Source organism: Myotis yumanensis, unplaced genomic scaffold (genome assembly GCF_028538775.1).
Source record: "Myotis yumanensis isolate MYYU_CA2020_CCGP unplaced genomic scaffold, mMyoYum1.0.hap1 SCAF_13, whole genome shotgun sequence".
NCBI lineage: Eukaryota > Metazoa > Chordata > Mammalia > Chiroptera > Vespertilionidae > Myotis > Myotis yumanensis.
In genome coordinates, this window is record NW_027223764.1 from 19,298,155 (window position 1) to 19,317,691 (window position 19,537).

General features: G+C 40.5%; 2 protein-coding genes and 1 pseudogene across 3 annotated transcripts in view; 1 reads left to right on the forward strand and 2 right to left on the reverse strand.

The window, feature by feature from the left end:
* ABCC2 (ATP binding cassette subfamily C member 2) overlaps positions 1–12,468 on the reverse strand; it is a 70,122-nt gene extending 57,654 nt beyond the window's left edge. Inside the window, exons 1-3 of the mRNA XM_070432539.1 lie at positions 11,443–12,468; positions 8,809–8,981; positions 6,783–6,956 (exon numbers count right to left, since the gene is read on the reverse strand). Coding sequence (XP_070288640.1) covers positions 6,783–6,956; positions 8,809–8,841 — 207 coding nt within the window. The 5' untranslated portion in view covers positions 8,842–8,981; positions 11,443–12,468. The remainder of the gene's footprint in view (positions 1–6,782; positions 6,957–8,808; positions 8,982–11,442) is intronic.
* Positions 12,469–13,064: 596 nt separating this feature from the next.
* CUTC (cutC copper transporter) overlaps positions 13,065–19,537 on the reverse strand; it is a 31,617-nt gene continuing 25,144 nt past the window's right edge. For both annotated transcript variants that reach the window (XM_070431852.1, XM_070431849.1), the window contains one exon: positions 13,065–13,392. In XM_070431852.1, the coding sequence (XP_070287953.1) occupies positions 13,201–13,392 (192 nt within the window). In that variant the 3' untranslated portion in view covers positions 13,065–13,200. The remainder of the gene's footprint in view (positions 13,393–19,537) is intronic.
* Positions 14,070–14,375, forward strand: LOC139021466 (non-histone chromosomal protein HMG-14 pseudogene; annotated as a pseudogene).

Sequence of the window (19,537 nt, forward strand, 5' to 3'; positions counted from 1 at the left end):
CTTATGTGTATTCTACTACAATAAAAAAAACTTTCAAAAAATGAAGTACTGATTCATGTTACAACATGTATAAAACCTTGAAAAATCCTATGCTAAGTAAAATAAATCAGACACTAGGCAGTGGTTCTCAACCTTCCTAATGCCGTGACCCTTTAATACAGTTCCTCATGTTGTGGTGACCCCCAACCATAAAATTATTTTTGTTGCTACTTCATAACTGTAATTTTGCTACTGTTATGAATCGTAATGTTAATATCTAATATGCTATATGTGTTTTCCGATGGTCGGGACCCACAGGTTGAGAACTGCTGCACTAGAGGTCACGTATTGCATAATTCCAAGTATAAGAAATGTCCTGGATAGACAAATTCAGAGACAGAAAGTAGATTTAGAATTGCCAGGGACTGGCAGAGAGGAGGAGGAGAACAGGGAGCTACTACTGCTTAATAGGTCCAGGGTTTCATTTTGGAGCGATGAAAATATTCTGGAATTTAGACAGTGGTGATGGTGACTATACTAAAAATCCTCTGAATCACCCACTTTAAAGAGGTGCCTTCTATGGTATGTGGATTACATCTCAATAAAGCTACTTGTTGAAGTGACACATAGGGGCATCTGACCTCTTTATCTGCCTCTGGACACTGACATGGGTGTGATGCCTGGAGCTGCTGCAACCATCCTGCAGTCATGTGCTAGCTTGGCAATTGCCTTGATGTGCTGAGTAATCAGAAGAAAGATAAAGACAATCAGCTACCTGTTGATGTTGTTGAGCTGCTATGTTAACAAATCCTGGAGTACACTACCTCTGGACTGTTTGTTATATAAGAAAAATTCTTTAAACCAGCAGGTATGACTTCCAGGTGAGAGAGTCTTAACCAATATAAATCTGTTCTTTGTAGTCAGCCCTGATGGTGAGTAAGAATGGGAAACAGGACAGAAGTCAATCTTCATTGAAATTCCGTGTACAGAACTAGTATAGTTCCACCAGTCACTTTCTCCTCTTCCTGACCCCCAACCCATCACTGCAAATCCGCAGACAACAATTCTATTTCCCACCCGTACCCCCAAACAGTCTAAAACAGGAGTACTCTCTAAAGAAACAGAATCCTTCCCCTGAAAAAGGCCCAGTGGGTAGAAGAGGTATTGTTGCCCCATAGTAACTTCATCCAGAGTAAATTCATTGGGCACGCAGTAGGGGTTGAAAGGTACCACCCAAGATCCTGCTCTTGGGGAAGCCCATAGTCCAGGTAGTCATCCAAGTCTCAGAGCTCACAGACAGTCCTCCCATCAGGAAGAAGCCAGATGGGGAAGCATATATAATGGCAGAGGAACCTACTCCACCCACATATGTTCATTAACATATAAACATATTTAAAAAACCAGAACACTAATAATCACCAGAAAGTTGAGAAAAACCAGTACTATTGAAGAAGAAAACCAATATAATTCATCAGAACAACTGGTTCTTGGATGAAACAACCAGGAATTATTAACTGAACAGAAAAGAATGATTATTTTAAAATTAATGTCCTATGAGAGATTTGAGAGGACACTGCATCCATTAATAGGTTGTTGGTTTGTATTGTTGCTTTCTTAAGAGGTACACTCAAAAAGTAAGAAGAATTCTTAGAAGTCAAATCTGTGATTACTAAGACAAAAGCTCTTTAGCATGACTGGAAGAAAAATTGGAGAAATCTTTCAAAGCATAGAAAGAGAAAAAGAAATTTTAAAAAGAAAATTTAAAATAGACAAGTTGAGAAGGATGGTCAACTCAGAGTCCAACAGCGATCTAAACAAAGTCCTGGAGAAATAGAATTTCAAAATTGAGGGGAAAAATGAAAAGGGTAATATATGAAAATTAGTATATAATATATTAAAATGGTAAGATTTTTTAAAAAAGTACTTAGGTTGAGAGTGTAGAACCCATCAAACATAAACAGCCTCTCATGAAATTTCAGGACATCAAGAATAAAAAGGAGAGCCTGGCTGGCGTGGTTCAGTGGTTGAACGTCTACCTAGGAACCAGGAGGACACGGTTTGATTCCCAGTCAGGGCACGTGCCCGGGTTGCGGGCTCAATCCCAGTGTGAGGCGTGCAGGAGGTAGCCGATCAATGATTCTCATCAATGATCTCTCTCTCTCTCTCTCTCTCTCTCTCTCTCTCTCCTTTCCTCTCTGAAATCAATAAAAATATATATTTTTAAAAATGAATACAGAGAACAAAAAAGCTTCTAGAGAGGATAACAAGGAATGAGGAAACCCTAATTCGATAGCTCAGGATGCAGGCGAACGATGTAGTGACATCTTCAGAATGAAAAAAAAAATCTTTTGTGAGCCTAGCGTTCCATATTCAGATGAACATTTTCAGAAAGCAAAGACAGAGAGACTTTATCTGCTGTTACATTTTCTGAAATTTTTATGTGAGGATGTTCTCTAGATCCAAGAAATTTGGGAGCCCTGATTCTCTCATCTTACACAAGAGGCATCAAGATGTAGAGTCTAAAACTGATGGCAGATCATTTTTAGGTATAAAGGTAACCAATAGAAGAACTGAAAATAATCATACAAAATTAAAAAACTGAGAGGAAGAGGAAGAAAGAAAAAGGAAGCTGAGAATTGGGTCAATGAGAGCAGAAATATATATACATATTTGATAGATCAAGAAATACAGGTATAAATATATTATTTGCAGATATGGAGGTAGCCATCAAAATAATTTTAAATGGCCTGGACAATAGGACTGGGAGGTAGTGGAAAATTAACCATTTTAACCATTTTAAAGTATACAATTCAGCGAGAGACTCTTTTCTTTTTAAGAGAGTGGAAGGAAACATACCAAAATGTTAATAAGAGTATATCAGAGTAATACAATTACCAATAGATTTTTAGGATGACAAACTTCCTATTTCCCAAACTTTCTACAATAACCATGCATTATTTTTATAATCGGAAACATATACACACTTTGCTTATTTAGGATCAGGGAAATCTTGCAGTTTAATGATTACCAAGTCTTCTTAATAGTCTTTGCCCTTGATCTCTAATTTATTGGAGGAACTTCAATTTGAGTTTACTAAACTCAATTCCCTAAGGAGATACAATCACATTAGTATTAAGAAAGGAAGGAGAATGGTTTGGCCATATGTAATATCTCTCCATCTCTTCAGTCCTCCTTTTCCCAGCATTTTCTGAATGACAAGGTACTCTGGTTGAATCTTTTACCCACTACAGAGAATGTCAACTTCCACCACTTCCCTGGCAGACAAATGTCTAACTTCAGTTCCAATATTTCAGTTCATTCTATTATTGGACAGCTATTATTATTAGCATTATTTTGTATATTTAGCCGAAGTTGACTTCCCTAGAACAACCTCCACCCACTTACCTTGATCTTGCTCTCTGAAACTTTTCAGCACAAGCTAGGCAATCTTCTGTGTTACACTTTTGCAAATACTTGAAGATGATTCCCACGTCTCATTGGCTCAACACAAGTTCATTTTTGCTATACATCTTTCTCACACCTCAGCACTTTCACAACCTCCAGGACCAGATTTCTCTTCTGTTCTCCTAGAACTATGACATCATTCATTCATTCACTCACTCATTCATTTTGTAATTCAATTCATCCAATTAACTATGCATCAAGTTCTTTCCAGTAAGGATGCACCTTTAAACAAATGAATTTCCAGAGTCTCTCACCCACTTGGTCAAGCAAATGGACTTACTTCAGATGAGGTAAACACTGCACTAGTGACTAAACAAGAATGGCAGTAACAGCTATTCAGGAAAGTGGGAGAGGAACAAAAAGCCCAAAGGTAGATAGAAGAAGAAGCAGAAAAATAAAATCAAGTTGAGGAGTGAGTTAAGAAGATACTTGTAGAAGAGAAGTTTTATTTTGTGAGGAATTGTACTTCTGACTTTTTTCAGAGAAAAACTAATTATTTTGAAATTTTTAAGAGAAAGCTAACCTGTGTCTTCACCCTCAAAATAGAGGACAAAAAAAGTGAAGTATAAATTATAAATGGAGCTCCTAAGACCATGAGCAAGGGCAAGTGGATTATTTGCTACAGGGGGAAAAAAAGCAAATACATTCCTTTTTTCTTTCTCCATAGAGATTTGTGTTTATAGAAGTTAAACAAACTGTGATATATTCACACAGTGAACTATTATTCAGCCATAAAAGGGAATGAAGTACTGATAAATGCTACAACATAGATGAACCTTGAAAACCTAGGCAAGTAAAAGAAGCCAATCATAAAAGACCACATAGGATTCCATTTATATGAAACTAGAGGCCTGGGGCACGAAATTCATGCATGGGTGGGTCCCCTCAGCCCAGTCTGCACACTCTCCAATCCGGGATCCCTCAGGGGATGTCCAAAACTGCCAGTCGGACATCCCTCTCACAATCCTGGACTGCTGGCTCCTAATTGCTCACCTGCCTTCCTGCCTGGTTGCCCCTAACTGCCCCCTGCTGCTGGCCAGGTCACCCCCAACTGCCCCCTTCCTGCTGGCCTGGTTGCTCCTAACTGCTCCCCCTGCCTGTCCGGTTACCCCTTACTGCCCCCCCTGCTGGCCTGGTCACCCCCAACTACCTTCCTCTACCACTCTGGTTGCCCCTAACTGCATCTCCCTGCCAACCTGGTCACCCCCAACTGCCCCCCCCCCCACCGACCTGGTCACCCCACACAGCCTGCTGTTTAGTCGTTTGGTCATCCCTCACTAACCCCCCTGCTGGCCTGGTCGTAGGCTGCCATCTTGTGAGGGCATGAGGGTTAATTTGCATATTACCTCTTTATTATATAGGAGGATGTCTAAACTAGAAACAGAAAATAGATTAGCCGTTACTTAGAGCTAAGGGGGACAAGGAGATAGGGGGTTTCTTTTTGAGAGAATGAAAATGTTCTAAAATTGACTGTGGTGATGATTGCACCTATCTGTGATATACTTAAAAAATAGAATTGTATTTAAATGGAAGAATTATATGGTAATGTGAATTATATCTCGAGAAAGTTGTTTTTTAAAACGTTAATTAAAAGCTATCATTAGGATGGGATACTGATTTACTCACTACCTAGGCTTTCCTTAGATACTCCAGAAAATGGCAGAATCCCCCTAACTTGACTGACAGTATAGAGCAAGAGCAGAGCAAACGTTTTGGACACCTTTGACAATCCAAAGGGAGTCATTGCCAGCCATGACAGTTACCTCAAGTGCTGTGTCAAGACTGAGGCAATTGGTATAATGGGAACACCTTTAGGAGGAGCCCAAACCACAGGTCTGGACTCTTGGATAAGGGCTCCATCTGGACACCAATATGAGAGGAACTCCCACCCCTGGTGGGCTACAACAACTCAGAGCTCCAACCGCCCCACCCAATACCGGAGCTTGGCTGTGCCATGGGCCGCACTTGGTGCCACCTGGCTTGAGACCGACGCCTGCAGATGCCGTCAGTGACAGATACTTCCCACCAGCGCTGGCTCTGATGGCTTGTACCCCGTCAGTTCCCCCCTCTCTGTGTGCAACCTGCTTGTGACTCTGTTGGTTTACTGAGGATGTTTCCCCTAATACACCTGGCATTACAGAAAGAGACAAACATGTGATGACTCCTTTCGGGATGTGCCCTTACTCATGACCAAAAAGCTGGCTCTGGCCAAAAGCTGAGTCATTCCCGAGAGTATTGAAGCATGCTGTTTGATGTTCAGAGTCTAAAGCTCTCTTGCCTCTACAGTGCACTTAATACCAACATCCAACAAATGCCCCCTGAGTGCTAGGTCCTATGCTGAGCACTCAAACCAACAGGGCAGACCGTGACCCTGGCCCAGGCTCCCAGACACTGTTCTTTTCCTATCCAGATCCCTCCAGAACTCCCACCAGCCCCATCTCAGAGCATCAGTGCAAATCCCACTTCCTTCGGCCAAGTTCCTTTTTTCTTCTTTTTAGACTGCAGGCAGCCTGAGATCATTGGTGTGCATGCTCATAGAACTCCGAGTCTAATTTGCCTTTCTAAAACCCCGCTGAAAGATCAGGATGGATAGGGGGAAAACCAGTGAAAAGATGGTGGATTTTCTGAGGTAGCAACCTCAACTGAGGGTCTTTCATTTCCCACAAGAAACTCACTGCATTCATCAGTGCACTGGCTCCTGAGGGGCTCCTCCCTCATTCTTCCCGGGCTCTCTCCTGCCTGCCCTGTCCTTTACATTATTTCCCTATTCAGGCATGTCACTATAAGCACTCACCCTTCCTCCCTCTCTGTGAGTGATCATCTATGTATGGAAGACTGGGAGAATGAAAGCCCTATTTCAGATCCAAGTTTGGGGAGATGAGCGATGATGGCTGGATTGCCTGAATCGAGAGGACAGAGGCCACATCATATAGTTCATTTTCACCTCATTGTAGGTGCCAACTGAATTACAGTCTCCTGATATAGAACAGCTTAAAGATAGAAAATCCCATGTTCCCTTCTCAAATACTAAAAAGACAATAACTACATATTTTACTGATTTGGTACCCACTATTGGTGTTCAGGGTGTCCGCTCCCCAGAAGATTTCTAAGACACTATTCTTTTGCAAAATTCAAAATCACCTTAACTAAGCAATATAGCAAGGGATCAGGGAGGCATAAGGCAGGTGGAGAGAGGGACGCTCACAGAACATGTCTCTACCTGAGTCAACAGCACCTGGGAAGGCTGGTTAAAGACAGGGAAGGAGACACTTAAACCACCAAGAAAATGTCTCTATGGTGCACCAAGGAATTAGTTAGAAAATACTTGGGTTCCATACCTGCTTAGCAAGGTAGAGTTTGGTTATAGAAGATTTCTTGTTCCTGGATCTGTACACATGGAGAAGTTGCCAAGGGGCCAGGAGCCAAAGGAAGCCCAAGGGAATCCATACCAGAACAGTTTGCTCAAAGCAAAGTGGCAGGTCCGCCTCCGGGCTGTCCAGCAATGAGGAATTCTGGGGGACCAAAATGTAAGGATTGTTGGTTACATGAGTTTGAAGAGAGAAGACCAGCCCTAGCCCACACCCTCCACCCCAACCCGTTTCCAAACACTTTTAACTAAGTTATATATCTACATCCAGCCTGACCCTTGTGCTGTATTTTTCTATTCATCTCCGTTGATAAAAATTCACAATGTAATGACATTTAGTGACTTTTTTGGCCAATGCAACCTTTAAAGACCTTTCTTCCTGTGATTCTCAGTGAATTTTCCCACCAGTCATTGAGTAAACTTCGCCAATGCATTTGCCAAGTTGTGGGAAGAAGAGGGACCTTTCTCCAATCCAAATGGGGAGAATAGTTCCTTGGGATATAAAACTTTTTCTTATTCTAGTCTTTAGCACTGAATGAACTCACTGTCAGACACTCAAATATGCAGGCAGGCAGAATGCTTAGTCATGCTATGACATTTAGATTCCAGAGAGCTTCTGTCAGAGCCCAAAGGCTTATGTCAGAAATCCAGAAGGCATCAGCACAGAAGCACAATGAAACTGTTGAACAGAAGGCTTATTCCCAGCAAGTTCCATACTGGTCTCTGCATTCTGCAATAATGAGAAGTGTCTTGTGAGTTGAGGGTGGGGGGCACTAGTTCTTATATTTGAGTCATGTGAGAATAGATTTTTCTCTCTCAATAAATATTTTTGAATTGTTTTGTATGGCTGTTTGAACAGATTCTCTAAAGAAAAGGTTAAGGTGCCCTGATCAAGATGATCTGCCAGAGAACTCTTAGAGAGAATTCTCAAGGGTTCGCTATTAAGCCCCACCTTCCTGAGGTATATGGTTTCTGGTCTTGGGGCCCACATTCTTTCTAAGACTGGGAAGTGCTGCCCAGGTGCTCTGCTATCTCACTTCTGCTCTTCTTATCTCTCCATAAGGTTACCTAACTTTAGAATCAAGAAGACGTAGCTAAGATATTTAAACTACTTTAACATTCTAGGTAATTCTGATGATGATGCTAGGAGTTTGTAGACCACATTTTCTTAATATCACTAAATCCAAGGTCCCTTCTTATTCCCTCTTCCATTAAACCATTTGTTTTTGTTGCTCACACTGTTTATCTCAGAATTCTCTGCTCTAATATTTCAAAAAAATTGTCTCAGTGCTCATGATACCCAGATTTGCATCCTTATCTTCAACTTCCAGTCCACATCACTAATCGCCAATTATTCTAGTTCATAGCATTATTGTTTCATCATCAGCATATCTCAACAGGACTCAGTCATGGACCTTTTCTTCCTCCTACCCCACAAATTACACAATTCCTACTCTTAACATTGATGAAATTAGAAGCCATTTCCCTATTTCTCTTTAGAGAGGCAATTTTGAAGATAGCTTGTCCAAGAAGAATCTGGGATACAATAAACATATGTTATAAAATAAATATATTACTTCCCAAATGGTGTGGCTCAGTGATTGAGCATCGACCTATGAACCAGGAGGTCACAGTTTGATTCCTGGTCAGGGCACATGCCTGGGTTGCGGACTCTGTCCCCCTTGTGGGGTGTGCAGGAGGCAGCCGATCAATGATTCTCTCTCATCATTGATGTTTCTATCTCTCTCTCCCTCTCCCTTCCTCTCTGAAATCAATTTTTAAAAAGTATTTTTTTAATTTAAAAATAAATAAGTAAATATATTACTTCTCCCACATAGAATATCCTCTGGAGATATTATGACATTCTTTTATTTTAAAAAAATACCCTGAGCTTTAGACCAACCGCATATCTAACTTTTCTGGTTCTGCCTTGTGGCCACTCTAGGCTAATCTATTGCTTGTTCTGGTTTGAGAAGAGAATAAGTGTAATTTCTTACCCAAAAAGTAGAGTTGCAGAACTTCTCCAGCATGATTCCTGGAGCTCTTTCGAAATGAAGACTCCTGGATCGCTGTTGTTTCTTATTCACTCTTTTGCTCAGAGAAGGTGGAAGGTGAGTAGTGATGTGTCATCTCCCATTCTGATGTTACAGCTCAAGGCAATTCTCCTGACCTTTCATCCCAACAATTTAATCGTTAACCTTGCTTGAAGGTATGTTTACATGATCCCAGTGGATAGACACGTGACCGAGGAGATCCAGGGACACAGATTTACCAGTTCACACAAGCACCAGAAGCCTCTAGGTGTGAGCATATCTAAAAGGAACTACTACCCAGCCGGCGTGACTCAGTGGTTGAGCGTCGACCTACGAATCAGGGGGTCACGGTTCCATTCCCAATCAGGGCACATGCCCAGGTTGCTGGCTCAACCCCCAGTGTAGGGTTTGCAGGATGCAGCTGATCAATGATTCTCTCTCATCATTGATGCTTCTATCTCTCTCTCCCTCTCCCTTCCTCTCTAAAATCAATAAAAATACATTAAAAAATAAAAGGAACTACTGAAAGATGTTAGCAGAGCTGACTGACAGATCAGGAGTGAAGAAGACTTTACTTCTCCAGAGGACACATGATATAAAGAAAGAAGCAAAGGTGGAGGGGTATGCACCCCTACACGTGCAGTTTCACTTCTGTTTAAGGCCTTAGAGTTCATAGAAGTGTGAAATATCCTACTCCTTTGGATTTTTAATTAAGAACATAGAACTTAACAGATGGTTACAAATCATGTAAACACTGAAAAAGGTTATAAAATAGCATATTCATATGGAATTTATGCAAAAAAATGTTAACCTTAGCTGTAGGATCATGGGTGATTTTTATGTTTGCTTGCCTGTATGTTCTGATTTTTCCATAATTATCAGGTATTATACATGTAATAATATTTTTAAAGCAAATTTTTGTATTGTGGTAAAAAACACAGCACATGACATAAAATTTACCATCCCAACCATTTCTAAGTGTACAGTTCAGTAGTACTGAATATATTCACATTGTTGTGCAACCAATCTCCAGAACTTTTTCATCTTGCAAAACTGAAATTCAATATCCATTAGACAGCAACTCCTCCTTGCTCTCTTCCCCTAGTAAAGCAAGTATTCTTTTAAAATCAGGACATCCTAAATTAGCAGTACACTTGCCAACATATTGAAGGGCAAACACCATCATTTGGAGGATCATGTGAAACCATTTTGGTTGTCAACACAAACAAAAAAGCCACTTCTGTGTTCCGTGGGTATATACCAGGGGTGGGCAAACTTTTTGACTCGAGGGCCACAATGGGTTCTTAAACTGGACCGGAGGGCCGGAACAAAAGCATGGATGGAGTGTTTGTGTGAACTAATATAAATTCAAAGTAAACATCATTACATAAAAGGGTACGGTCTTTTTTTTTTTTTTTTTTAGTTTTATTCATTTCAAACGGGCCGGATCCGGCCCGCAGGCCGTAGTTTGCCCACGGCTGGTATATATAGACTGTAGTATCTACAGAGATTAACAAGAAAATAACATATATTTTAATGTACACATATATTCTAATGTATACTTAATAACTGGCCCAAGTATTAAGTAATGTATACTTAATACCTCTGGTTATCTTAAATTCACAAATAATAAAAATATTTACCACTAGTACCAGTGGATATGTTCTGCGTTATTAATATTGAAAGATATATAAGTGTTATTAGGACATTTATTCAGTTATTGTCCCATAGATGGACTTCCACCCTTTTCTGTGTGCCTATTACAGGGTTAAAATGATTTAGGATAAAGGCATGATCAGAGTTCACTTGCTTTGGTACAGACCTCTGATCATACCAACAGAAGCAAGCTGGAAAGATGACAATTATAAATGTTTAAAAATCCATTAGTGAAGACAGAAAGAATCCTAAATGAGGCAAAGCAGGGTTTGATTTGGCCCATAAGCCAAGTCCAGTTGACCCCTGTTTTCAACTGACCCTTGTTTTTACATTTTTTAACTATAAAACTCAACATGAACAGTCTGTCCATAAGGACTCTTCAATTGGACTCTTGGCCCACAAAGCCCCAAATATTTACTATTTGACCTTTAAAGAAAAAGTTTGCTAACCCCTAAACTAAACTCCAGAAATGACAAGACCTTCTAAGATAGAAGAGAGCCATAGCAGCTTTCATCTCTGCCTGAAGCAGAGCAGGAGGAGAAGCCTCCCGCAAATGGCTCGGGAGAAACCAGCCTAACTTCTAACAAATCTTCCAGGGCCATGTGTGGGGCTGGCCTCTAAAAGAGCCCCAGAAATAGTCACACTGCACTGTCCCCAGCTCTTTGTCACACTGGTCTTCACCAACTGCTGCGATTCATACTACAAAATGGGAGGGAACAGTTAGGAGAACTGAGAGAAAACTCCCTATGCACTCTAAGCTTTCACCTCTGGAAGACTTAAAAAGAGCTAACAGAAACCCCTCCCATGCAATTCCACCTTCACAGAGAGTAAGGCAGCCCCACTCATTCTTGGAATGGCTAAGGGAAGCAGCGGGCAGAAGGGGCTGATATCCCCACAACAACCCAGAGAATTTTATCAAGAATTTTCCCACCTAAGACTTACCATCAAAGTATGCGCCTTGTCCCAGCTTAGATCCCGCAGGTCCACAGCTCACCTTCCCTGGCTCATCTGGTAAGTGGTACAGACAGTGATTAAGTTTTTGGCTCTTACAAGCCAAGTCATTTTTTTCAGATTTGCATTTATTCAATATTCTTCCCCTCTCGCGTCAGTGATGTAGGATTTTGGTTCTATGACCATTGGTGGTGATTTCTGCCAGGTGGCTTTCTTTCTTTCTTTCTTTCTTTCTTTCTTTCTTTCTTTCTTTCTTTCTTTCTTTCTTTCTTTCTTTCTTTCTTTCTTTCTTACTTTCTTTTATTGTCTAAAGTTTTCAGGTGGCTTTCAATAAAAATCCATTCGTTGGCAGGTGGCAGATACCAGGAAAAACTAGTTTGTTAACCTTGTTTGTTTTTGTCTGTTTGTCTTGAAGATTCTGGTATTTCCTGGTATTTATAATTGCAAGTTTGAGAAGTTAATACCATGTGCTTCTGACCAGCAATAGAATGCACTGTGTACATTTGCTTTGTATGTGCACCCATATAGGTTCCTATTATTCTAAGTATCAGAGTCTTCTTCCTCCTTCTAAACATCTAGGTTTTTTTCATGTTTACCCATTTGTTGTAAATATCTGAAAAATGGAATTCTTATACCAGGGAATGATGAAAATATACAGTAGGTCTCTATAGGAACTTTTGACTTTAATAAAGGACAGTATCTTAGGGGAGCCTTAAAACAGACAGGAACAAAATCCGTAACAGTCAGGGGTCAGCTTTTTTGATCAGCATACTAAAGTCTCTAAATGAACCCAATGAACATCAAGAAAGACAAAAGCATACAGCAAGCAGTGGCCCAATTACTTTCTCATATTATTATGTTTGGGGGACTTTTATTTGTTTTTAAGATCTTAAAATTGATTTTTAGAGACACAGGAAAGGAGAGGGGGAGAGAGAGAAACATCAATGTGAGAGCAGAACATCAATCTGCTGCCTCCTGCATGCCTCCTCCTGGGTTCGAGCCCACAACCCAGGCAATGTCCCCAGCAACCTCCCCGCGCATGGAATGACACCCAGCCTACTGAACCACACTGGCCAGGGCTCATACGATCATGTTTTATGACTTATTTACTCCCAAGGTATTTCTCATCCATAATTGGGTCAACTAAATTTTGACAGAAATTTGTAATGTTTACCTTCTAGTTCCTCAATATGTACATTCTAAACTACTCATGTAGCCGAAACCGGTTTGGCTCAGTGGATAGAGCGTCGGCCTGCGGACTGAAGGGTCCCAGGTTCGATTCCGGTCAAGGGCATGTACCTGGGTTGCGGGCACATCCCCAGTGGGAGATGTGCAGGAGGCAGCTGATCGATGTTTCTCTCCCATCGATGTTTCTAACTCTCTATCTCTCTCCCTTCCTCTCTGTAAAAAATCAATAAAATATATTTTTAAAAAAAATAAACTACTCATGTAATCAAATGGTCTTCTCATACTTACCACATAAATGTATGGAAGCATGAATAAAACCTGGATAAAAATAAGGTGCCAATGTTTGTTAGAGATTGTGATTATTCTCATACTTGCTGCCTGCTTCCACGGTTAAATATCTGAATGATTAAATGTGATATGGCCATTATCCCAAGTCAACATCCAACCGATGACATTTTTTCAAAAAGGGAATGAAATCCTCATGTCTGAATCCATTCCTTTAGGAGCTAATTTTGACCAAAGAGGGGAAATGAGAAATTCTGATGAGTGAAATTATTGGTACTAACCTGGCTTACCTGAAGTGGTGATACTAATGGCACATGGGGAGACGTTAGACAGCTCTGTCATGCTTGCTTCAAAGCCAAACTCCAAAGGCTTTATAGAAAATTCACAAATACCTGAAATTGGTTTCCATGATGACCCAGCCAGCATACTCGATATTGGCCTTCCCATACTTTGCCCCCAGCTAGTCAGCTGAATAAAAAAAAAAAACACCTTATTTTTTCTAATCTGTATACTTTCCTTCCTTCCATCTCTTTTATAAATCAGGTTTTGCCTTTGTGTATTGACAACAGTGTAATAACAATCTCCCTCATGTATAAAAGCACTTGCATACAGACATCTTACTAAATATCTGAACTGTTCTTTGACAATGATGTCAGTCTTCTACCTCTCTACTTAACAGATGGAAGAAGATCTATTGCCTGCGTTCATCTAGCAAGTTGTTGGAAGAGCAAATTGGCTATGCTTGGAAATGTTCATTGGGACTGAAGAGAAGACCTAGTGAGTAGTATGGTATGAGTAGGATCATTTTCTAAAAATAATATGTAAGTCCCCTGCGATGTCTACTGCAAATAAGAGGAACAAAAGTAATTGATAGGAATTATAATCATGTGTGGACACAGGTGTATGTAAGAAATCTCTATTTTCAATTCTTCTGTGAACCTAAAACTGTTCTAAAATATAGTCTATTTGAAAAACAAAAGCAAAAAATTAAAAAGCAACTGGCAGGGTTTTCCCACTGCCCCCATCGCGGGGCCGAGCAGCTTGGGCGGCGGGAGATGTGGCAGCGGCCAGGCAGCCCAGGTTCGCCAAGCCACTAGGCGCGCCATGGCCCTCAGGCACCCGCAGGCGCTGGGCCTGCTGCCACGATGCCCAAGAGGAAGGTCAGCTCTGCGGAGAGGGCGGCCAAAGAGGAGCCGAAGAGGAGGTCGGCCAGGTTGTCAGCCAAACCCGCTCCTGCAAAAGTGGAAGCGAAGCCCAAAAAGGCGGCAGGAAAGGATAAGTCTGCAGGCAAAAAAGTGCAAACGAAAGGGGAAAGGGGAGCAAAGGGAAAGCAGGCGGAAGTGGCTGACCAGGAACGTAAAGAAGATCTACCTGCGGAAAATGGAGAAACTAAAAACAAGGGGAGTCCCACCTCAGATGAAGCAGGAGAAAAAGAAGCCAAGTCTGATTGATGTCACATACCAGGTCTTATCGGTGGTCCCTGTCTCCCTTCTGGTACAATCCAGAGGAATATTTTTATCAATTATTTTGTAAATGCAAGTTTTTTAGTAGCACTAGAAACATCTTTAAGAAGGAGGGAATTCCACCTCATCCTATTTTTTAAAGTGCAAATGCTTTTTTTTAAGAGGTGAAATCATTTGCTGGTTGTTTATTTTTTGGTACAAGCAGAAAATAGTGGGATATTGAATATGGGAGACTTTGATTGTCTTGGGTGTCAACTTAACATTCCATAGATGGGGGTAGTTTTTACATCCTATAATACAAAGCATACTAAATGGCAATTTGGAGTCAGTCATGCGTTTGCTATGTCTTGAACATTTTAAATTACTTCTATTCACATGTTTCTGGTAGAATTGTTTCCTAAAGAAAACCACTCCTTGATCTTGGCTCTCCCTGTCAGAATTTTGTGCATCTGAAACATCTTTGGTGTGGTAGTCCAGTTTTCCTAGTAACTTTGTCAATGTGCTGTGAAAGATTGAAAATTTGATTATGTAGTATATATGCTATTAAATTGTGAATTAGTGGGACTTTGATGTAACAGCGTATCAACATTTGAAGATATTGGTACTTGATACTCTATTAAGGAAAGTTAGCCTCTAAATTTTAAGCTGGAAAGTCACTGGAATAACTGTTTAGAAAAGAATCACAACTACATGACTTTACATTTTTGGTACATATGTTAAGAATTGTTTACAAATTGAAATGTCTGTGTACTGATCCTCAAAACAATAAAATCTCAATTATGAAAGAAAAAAAAAGCAACTGGCAGAACAGTATGTGACTTGATTTTGATATAAATTTTTATACTTATATGTATATCCTATCTTATCTAATAATAGACAAACATAGTAATTGACCATACCTTCGCTACGCCTCCCATTGGCTAATCAGCATGATATGCAAATTAACTGCCAACAAAGATGGCGGCTAATTTGCATACTGCAGGCAGGGCGGGACAGCGCGAGCCGCCAGCGTGCCACCATCCAGGGCAACGCCCCCCCAGAAGCCCTCAGGAGCCGGCCCCGCCTTGTCGCCCTTGGACCTGATCAGCGGTCCCTGGCGGCAAGGCAGCCCCGCCCCAGAAGCCCCAGAAGCCACCTGATATGGCAGTAACTCTATCAGTAAGCACTCTGAAAGTCAGTGGCATAAATGCACCAATTAAAAGACAGATTATGAGGGTGAATCAAAAACAAAACCCACTTTAAATATAAAGACACATATAGATTAAAAGTAAATGAATTAAGCTGCAGCCTGTTTTGCTCAGTGGATAGAGCATTGGCCCATGGACTGAAGGGTCCCAGGTTCGATTTGAGTCAAGGGCACATACCTCAGTTGCTGGCTTGATTCCCAGTCCCTATCAAAGCATGTGCAGGAGGCAACCAATGTGTCTCTCCCTTTCCCTTCACTCTCTCTAAAATTCAATGGAAAAATATCCTTGGGTGAAGATTAACAAAAACAAAGTAAATGGATTAAGTAACATTAAAGAGATTATAAGAAAAATATATTCCAAATTTTGTTAGTTGTATAATGGTTATGTTTAAATTATTAACACCTAAGAAATTGGGTGAAGGGTACATATAATATGCTGTAGTATTTTATAGTTTTTTTCTACATGTATGAGATTATTTCAAATTAAAATATTAAAAAATTAAAAATTAATAAAATATTAATCGAAATGTATCTGCATTACATGAAAAATCTCCTAATTGTTTCTAGGACAATTTATTAAATTGTGCTAAAATTTACAAGGGTTCAATTAAAAAATATCTTAATTCTAAATGATATAATAGAAAATATATAATAGTGCAGTTATAAGCACTTATATGAAAATAAAAATTTAAAGAAGTGAATTTAAAGGGATTAGCCAAAGAAAATATATGCACAACCCATGGACACAGACAACAGTATGGTGATGGCCAGAGAGAAGTGGGGGGCAAAAGCTGGGTAGAGGGGGCAAAAGGGGGGAAATAGGGACATCCTATATGATAATAATAAAAGACTAATATGCACATTGACTGAATGGCAGAATGACCGGTTGCTATGATGCGCACTGGCCACCAGGGGGCAGATGCTCAATGCAGGAGCTTGCCCCCTGGTGGTCAGTGCACGTCCATATGGGGAGTGCCACTCAGCCAGAAGCTGGCTCATGGCTGGCCAGCGCAGTTGTGGTGGCAGGAGCCTCTCCCACCTCCGTGGCAGCACTAAGAATGTCCAACTAACAGTTTAGACCCAATCCCTTGGGGACCTAAGCCTTTAGTCGGACATCCCCCAAGGGTTCCCTGGCTGCCAGAAGGATGTCTGACTGCAAGCTTAGGCCTGATCCCCCGGGGAGTGGGCCTAAGTCAACAGGTGGACATCCCCCAAGGGGTCCTGGACTGTGAATGGCGCAGGCCGGGCTGAGGGACCCCCCCACCCCAGTGCACAAATTTTTGTGCACCGGGGCCTCTAGTATTCAAATAATATGTATTAATTCAAGCGAACTGTCAATATTGATTATTCCATGGGCAATGGAGAGCAGGATCTTTGGACACTTCACTGTTTACATTATACATTGGCAAGGGTGGCATAAATGTCAGAGAAGTTTCTGCAAACCAAAACAGGTTCTGAAAGAACTAATGGAGGTAATTGCAGAACCATTATCTGAAATCTTTTAAATCACTGAGAACAGGAAAAGTATTATAAGACTGAGTGAGCAAATGCCTTGATTTTTTAAATATAAAGGTGCTAAAAATCAGGTAAAATCTGACATTAACTACTGGAAAGATCTGGAAAGGTTTGCTAAATGAAGAAAAATTTTGGAGTTTTGAAAGGAAGGTAATCATTAAGAACCAGAGTGAGTACATTAATAACAAACCAGGCAACCTAATTGAATTATCTTTTTTGATGTGATTATTACACTGGCAACTGGTATAAGTGTATCCTGAATTCAGCAAGGCCTTTAGTTGTTTGAAGAAATGTAACCCAAAGACCTCTACACGCATTCCAAAAGGGTCAGCGGTAGCTTCAGCACCTTCAACATTTTTATCAATAGCTGATAGGCATTAAGAGAACTCACATTTATTGGATATCTATTATATGTTAACCTCACATAGGTTTTTTAAATTAAAGAATATATTCCTATGTTTGACACTCTAAAATTTATGTCTCATTTAATCTTCCCCATAATCCTTAGAGGTAGGTATTTTTATTCCAATTTTACCAATTAGGAAACTGAGGTTCAGAAAGGTTAAGAAAACTGAACACCGAAGAAAGAATATATGCTCTGGGGAGAAGGTCTGATGAGAAGATCTTGAAGATTTTATGATTTAATGAACATAATATTTACACAAAAGACAAACTACTGTAATGATTCCCGTTACCTAAGGATACACCATAGGACTTCTTTAAATCACAAGCTCTCCTAGGGTCCTGAAAATGCAATCTGAATACGTCAAAAATAAGCAAGTTTTCAGGGATGATCCTATTCTATAGGATGAGGTGCTCTGTGAATTCCTCCCTTTTATGTTATGGATATTTAAAGACGGCACTAAGAAAGACCACAAGCTCTACAGGAGTCAGAAAGCCTGGATTCTGGCCTTAGCTCTGCTGGTCTTTATGTAAAATGATTTCTCCTAAACCTCTTCTTAATGGTTCAATGTGTGTGTGCTATAAGTAATTGATCACATAGAAATAACTCAATAGGAAGAAATGTTCACAATGACTCAGGGGAAAATATGCTGTATCATTTCTACTTAGTAAGCAAATGTTAATAAGTGAATTTCAATAACTTTGAAAAACCTACAAGAGTTCAATGTTCAAGATAACCACAGAGTTGTATACTTTTAGTTAATGATTACAAACAGACTTAAAAAGAGTTTCTTTTCTTGTGCAAGATCTTAGAGTAGATATCCAGATTTAAGTGGTAACAATAAAAAGATTATTTTTTCCTTTACATTTTTTTCTCATTAAACTTTGTTTTAATAGGTCTCAAAATTCTATTAAAATTACTGATTTTAAAAACTGCAGACTGAAAAAATGCCACACACAAAAACCCCAAAATGGTTCACAGTCTCCTTTTCTTCTGAAGGTTTCACGATGCATTGTTATCATTAACTAGCCATTTACTATTAAACTTAAATGGCCAACTGAGACAAATGGTTCAGAGACCGTTCTTCCACTACTGATTAAGACTCGGGTGGCAGGTATTGGGTTAATGTTCATTTAGCCTTCTGAGCTTTCTGGGCAGACTTGGTGACTTTCCCGGTTCCAGCTGCCTTCTTGTCCACTGCTTTGATGACACCCACAGCAACTGTCTCATGTCACAAACAGCAAAATGATCCAGAGGAGGGTAGTCAGAGAAGCTCTCAACACACATGGGCTTGCCAGAAACCATATCAACGATGGCAGAATCACTAGATTTCAAAAACTTGAGGCCATCTTCCAGCTTCTTCGCAGAATAATGATCGATCTTCTTCAGCTCACCAAACTTTAGGCAATATGAGCTGTGAGACAAGCTAGCACAGGTGCACATCTGGCATTGATTTGGCCTGGATGGTTCAGGATAATCACATGAGCTGTGAAGCCAGCTGCTTCCATTGGTGGGTCATTTTTGCTGTCACCAGCCACATCGTCATGATGAATACCGTTGACCGACACTGAAGTCCAGATTGTCCCCAGGAAGAGCTTCCCTCAAAGCTTCATAGTGCATTTCAGCAGACTTTACTTCAGTTGTAACACTGAAGCTAAGGTGACCTCCATGCCAGATCTGAGCACACCAGTCTACATTTGGCCCATGGGGACAGTACCAGTACCACCAATTTTGTGGACATCCTAGAGGAACAAATGCAAGGGCGTATCAGATGGACGAGATAGTGGCAGGAAGCAATCCTGAGATTCAAGTAGCATGGTTCCACTGGCATTGCCGTCTTTATAGGTGACTTTTCATCCCTTGAACCAAAGCTCCAGCATGTTGTTGCCATTCCAACCAGAAACTGCTATAAATGCTACTGTGTCAAAGTTGTAGCCAATTTTCTTGATGTAGGTGCTGACATCCTTAACAATTTCCTCCTCTCTCTCTGGCTGTGGGGTGGCTCAGTGGAATCCATTTTGTTAACACCAACAATTAGTTGCTTCA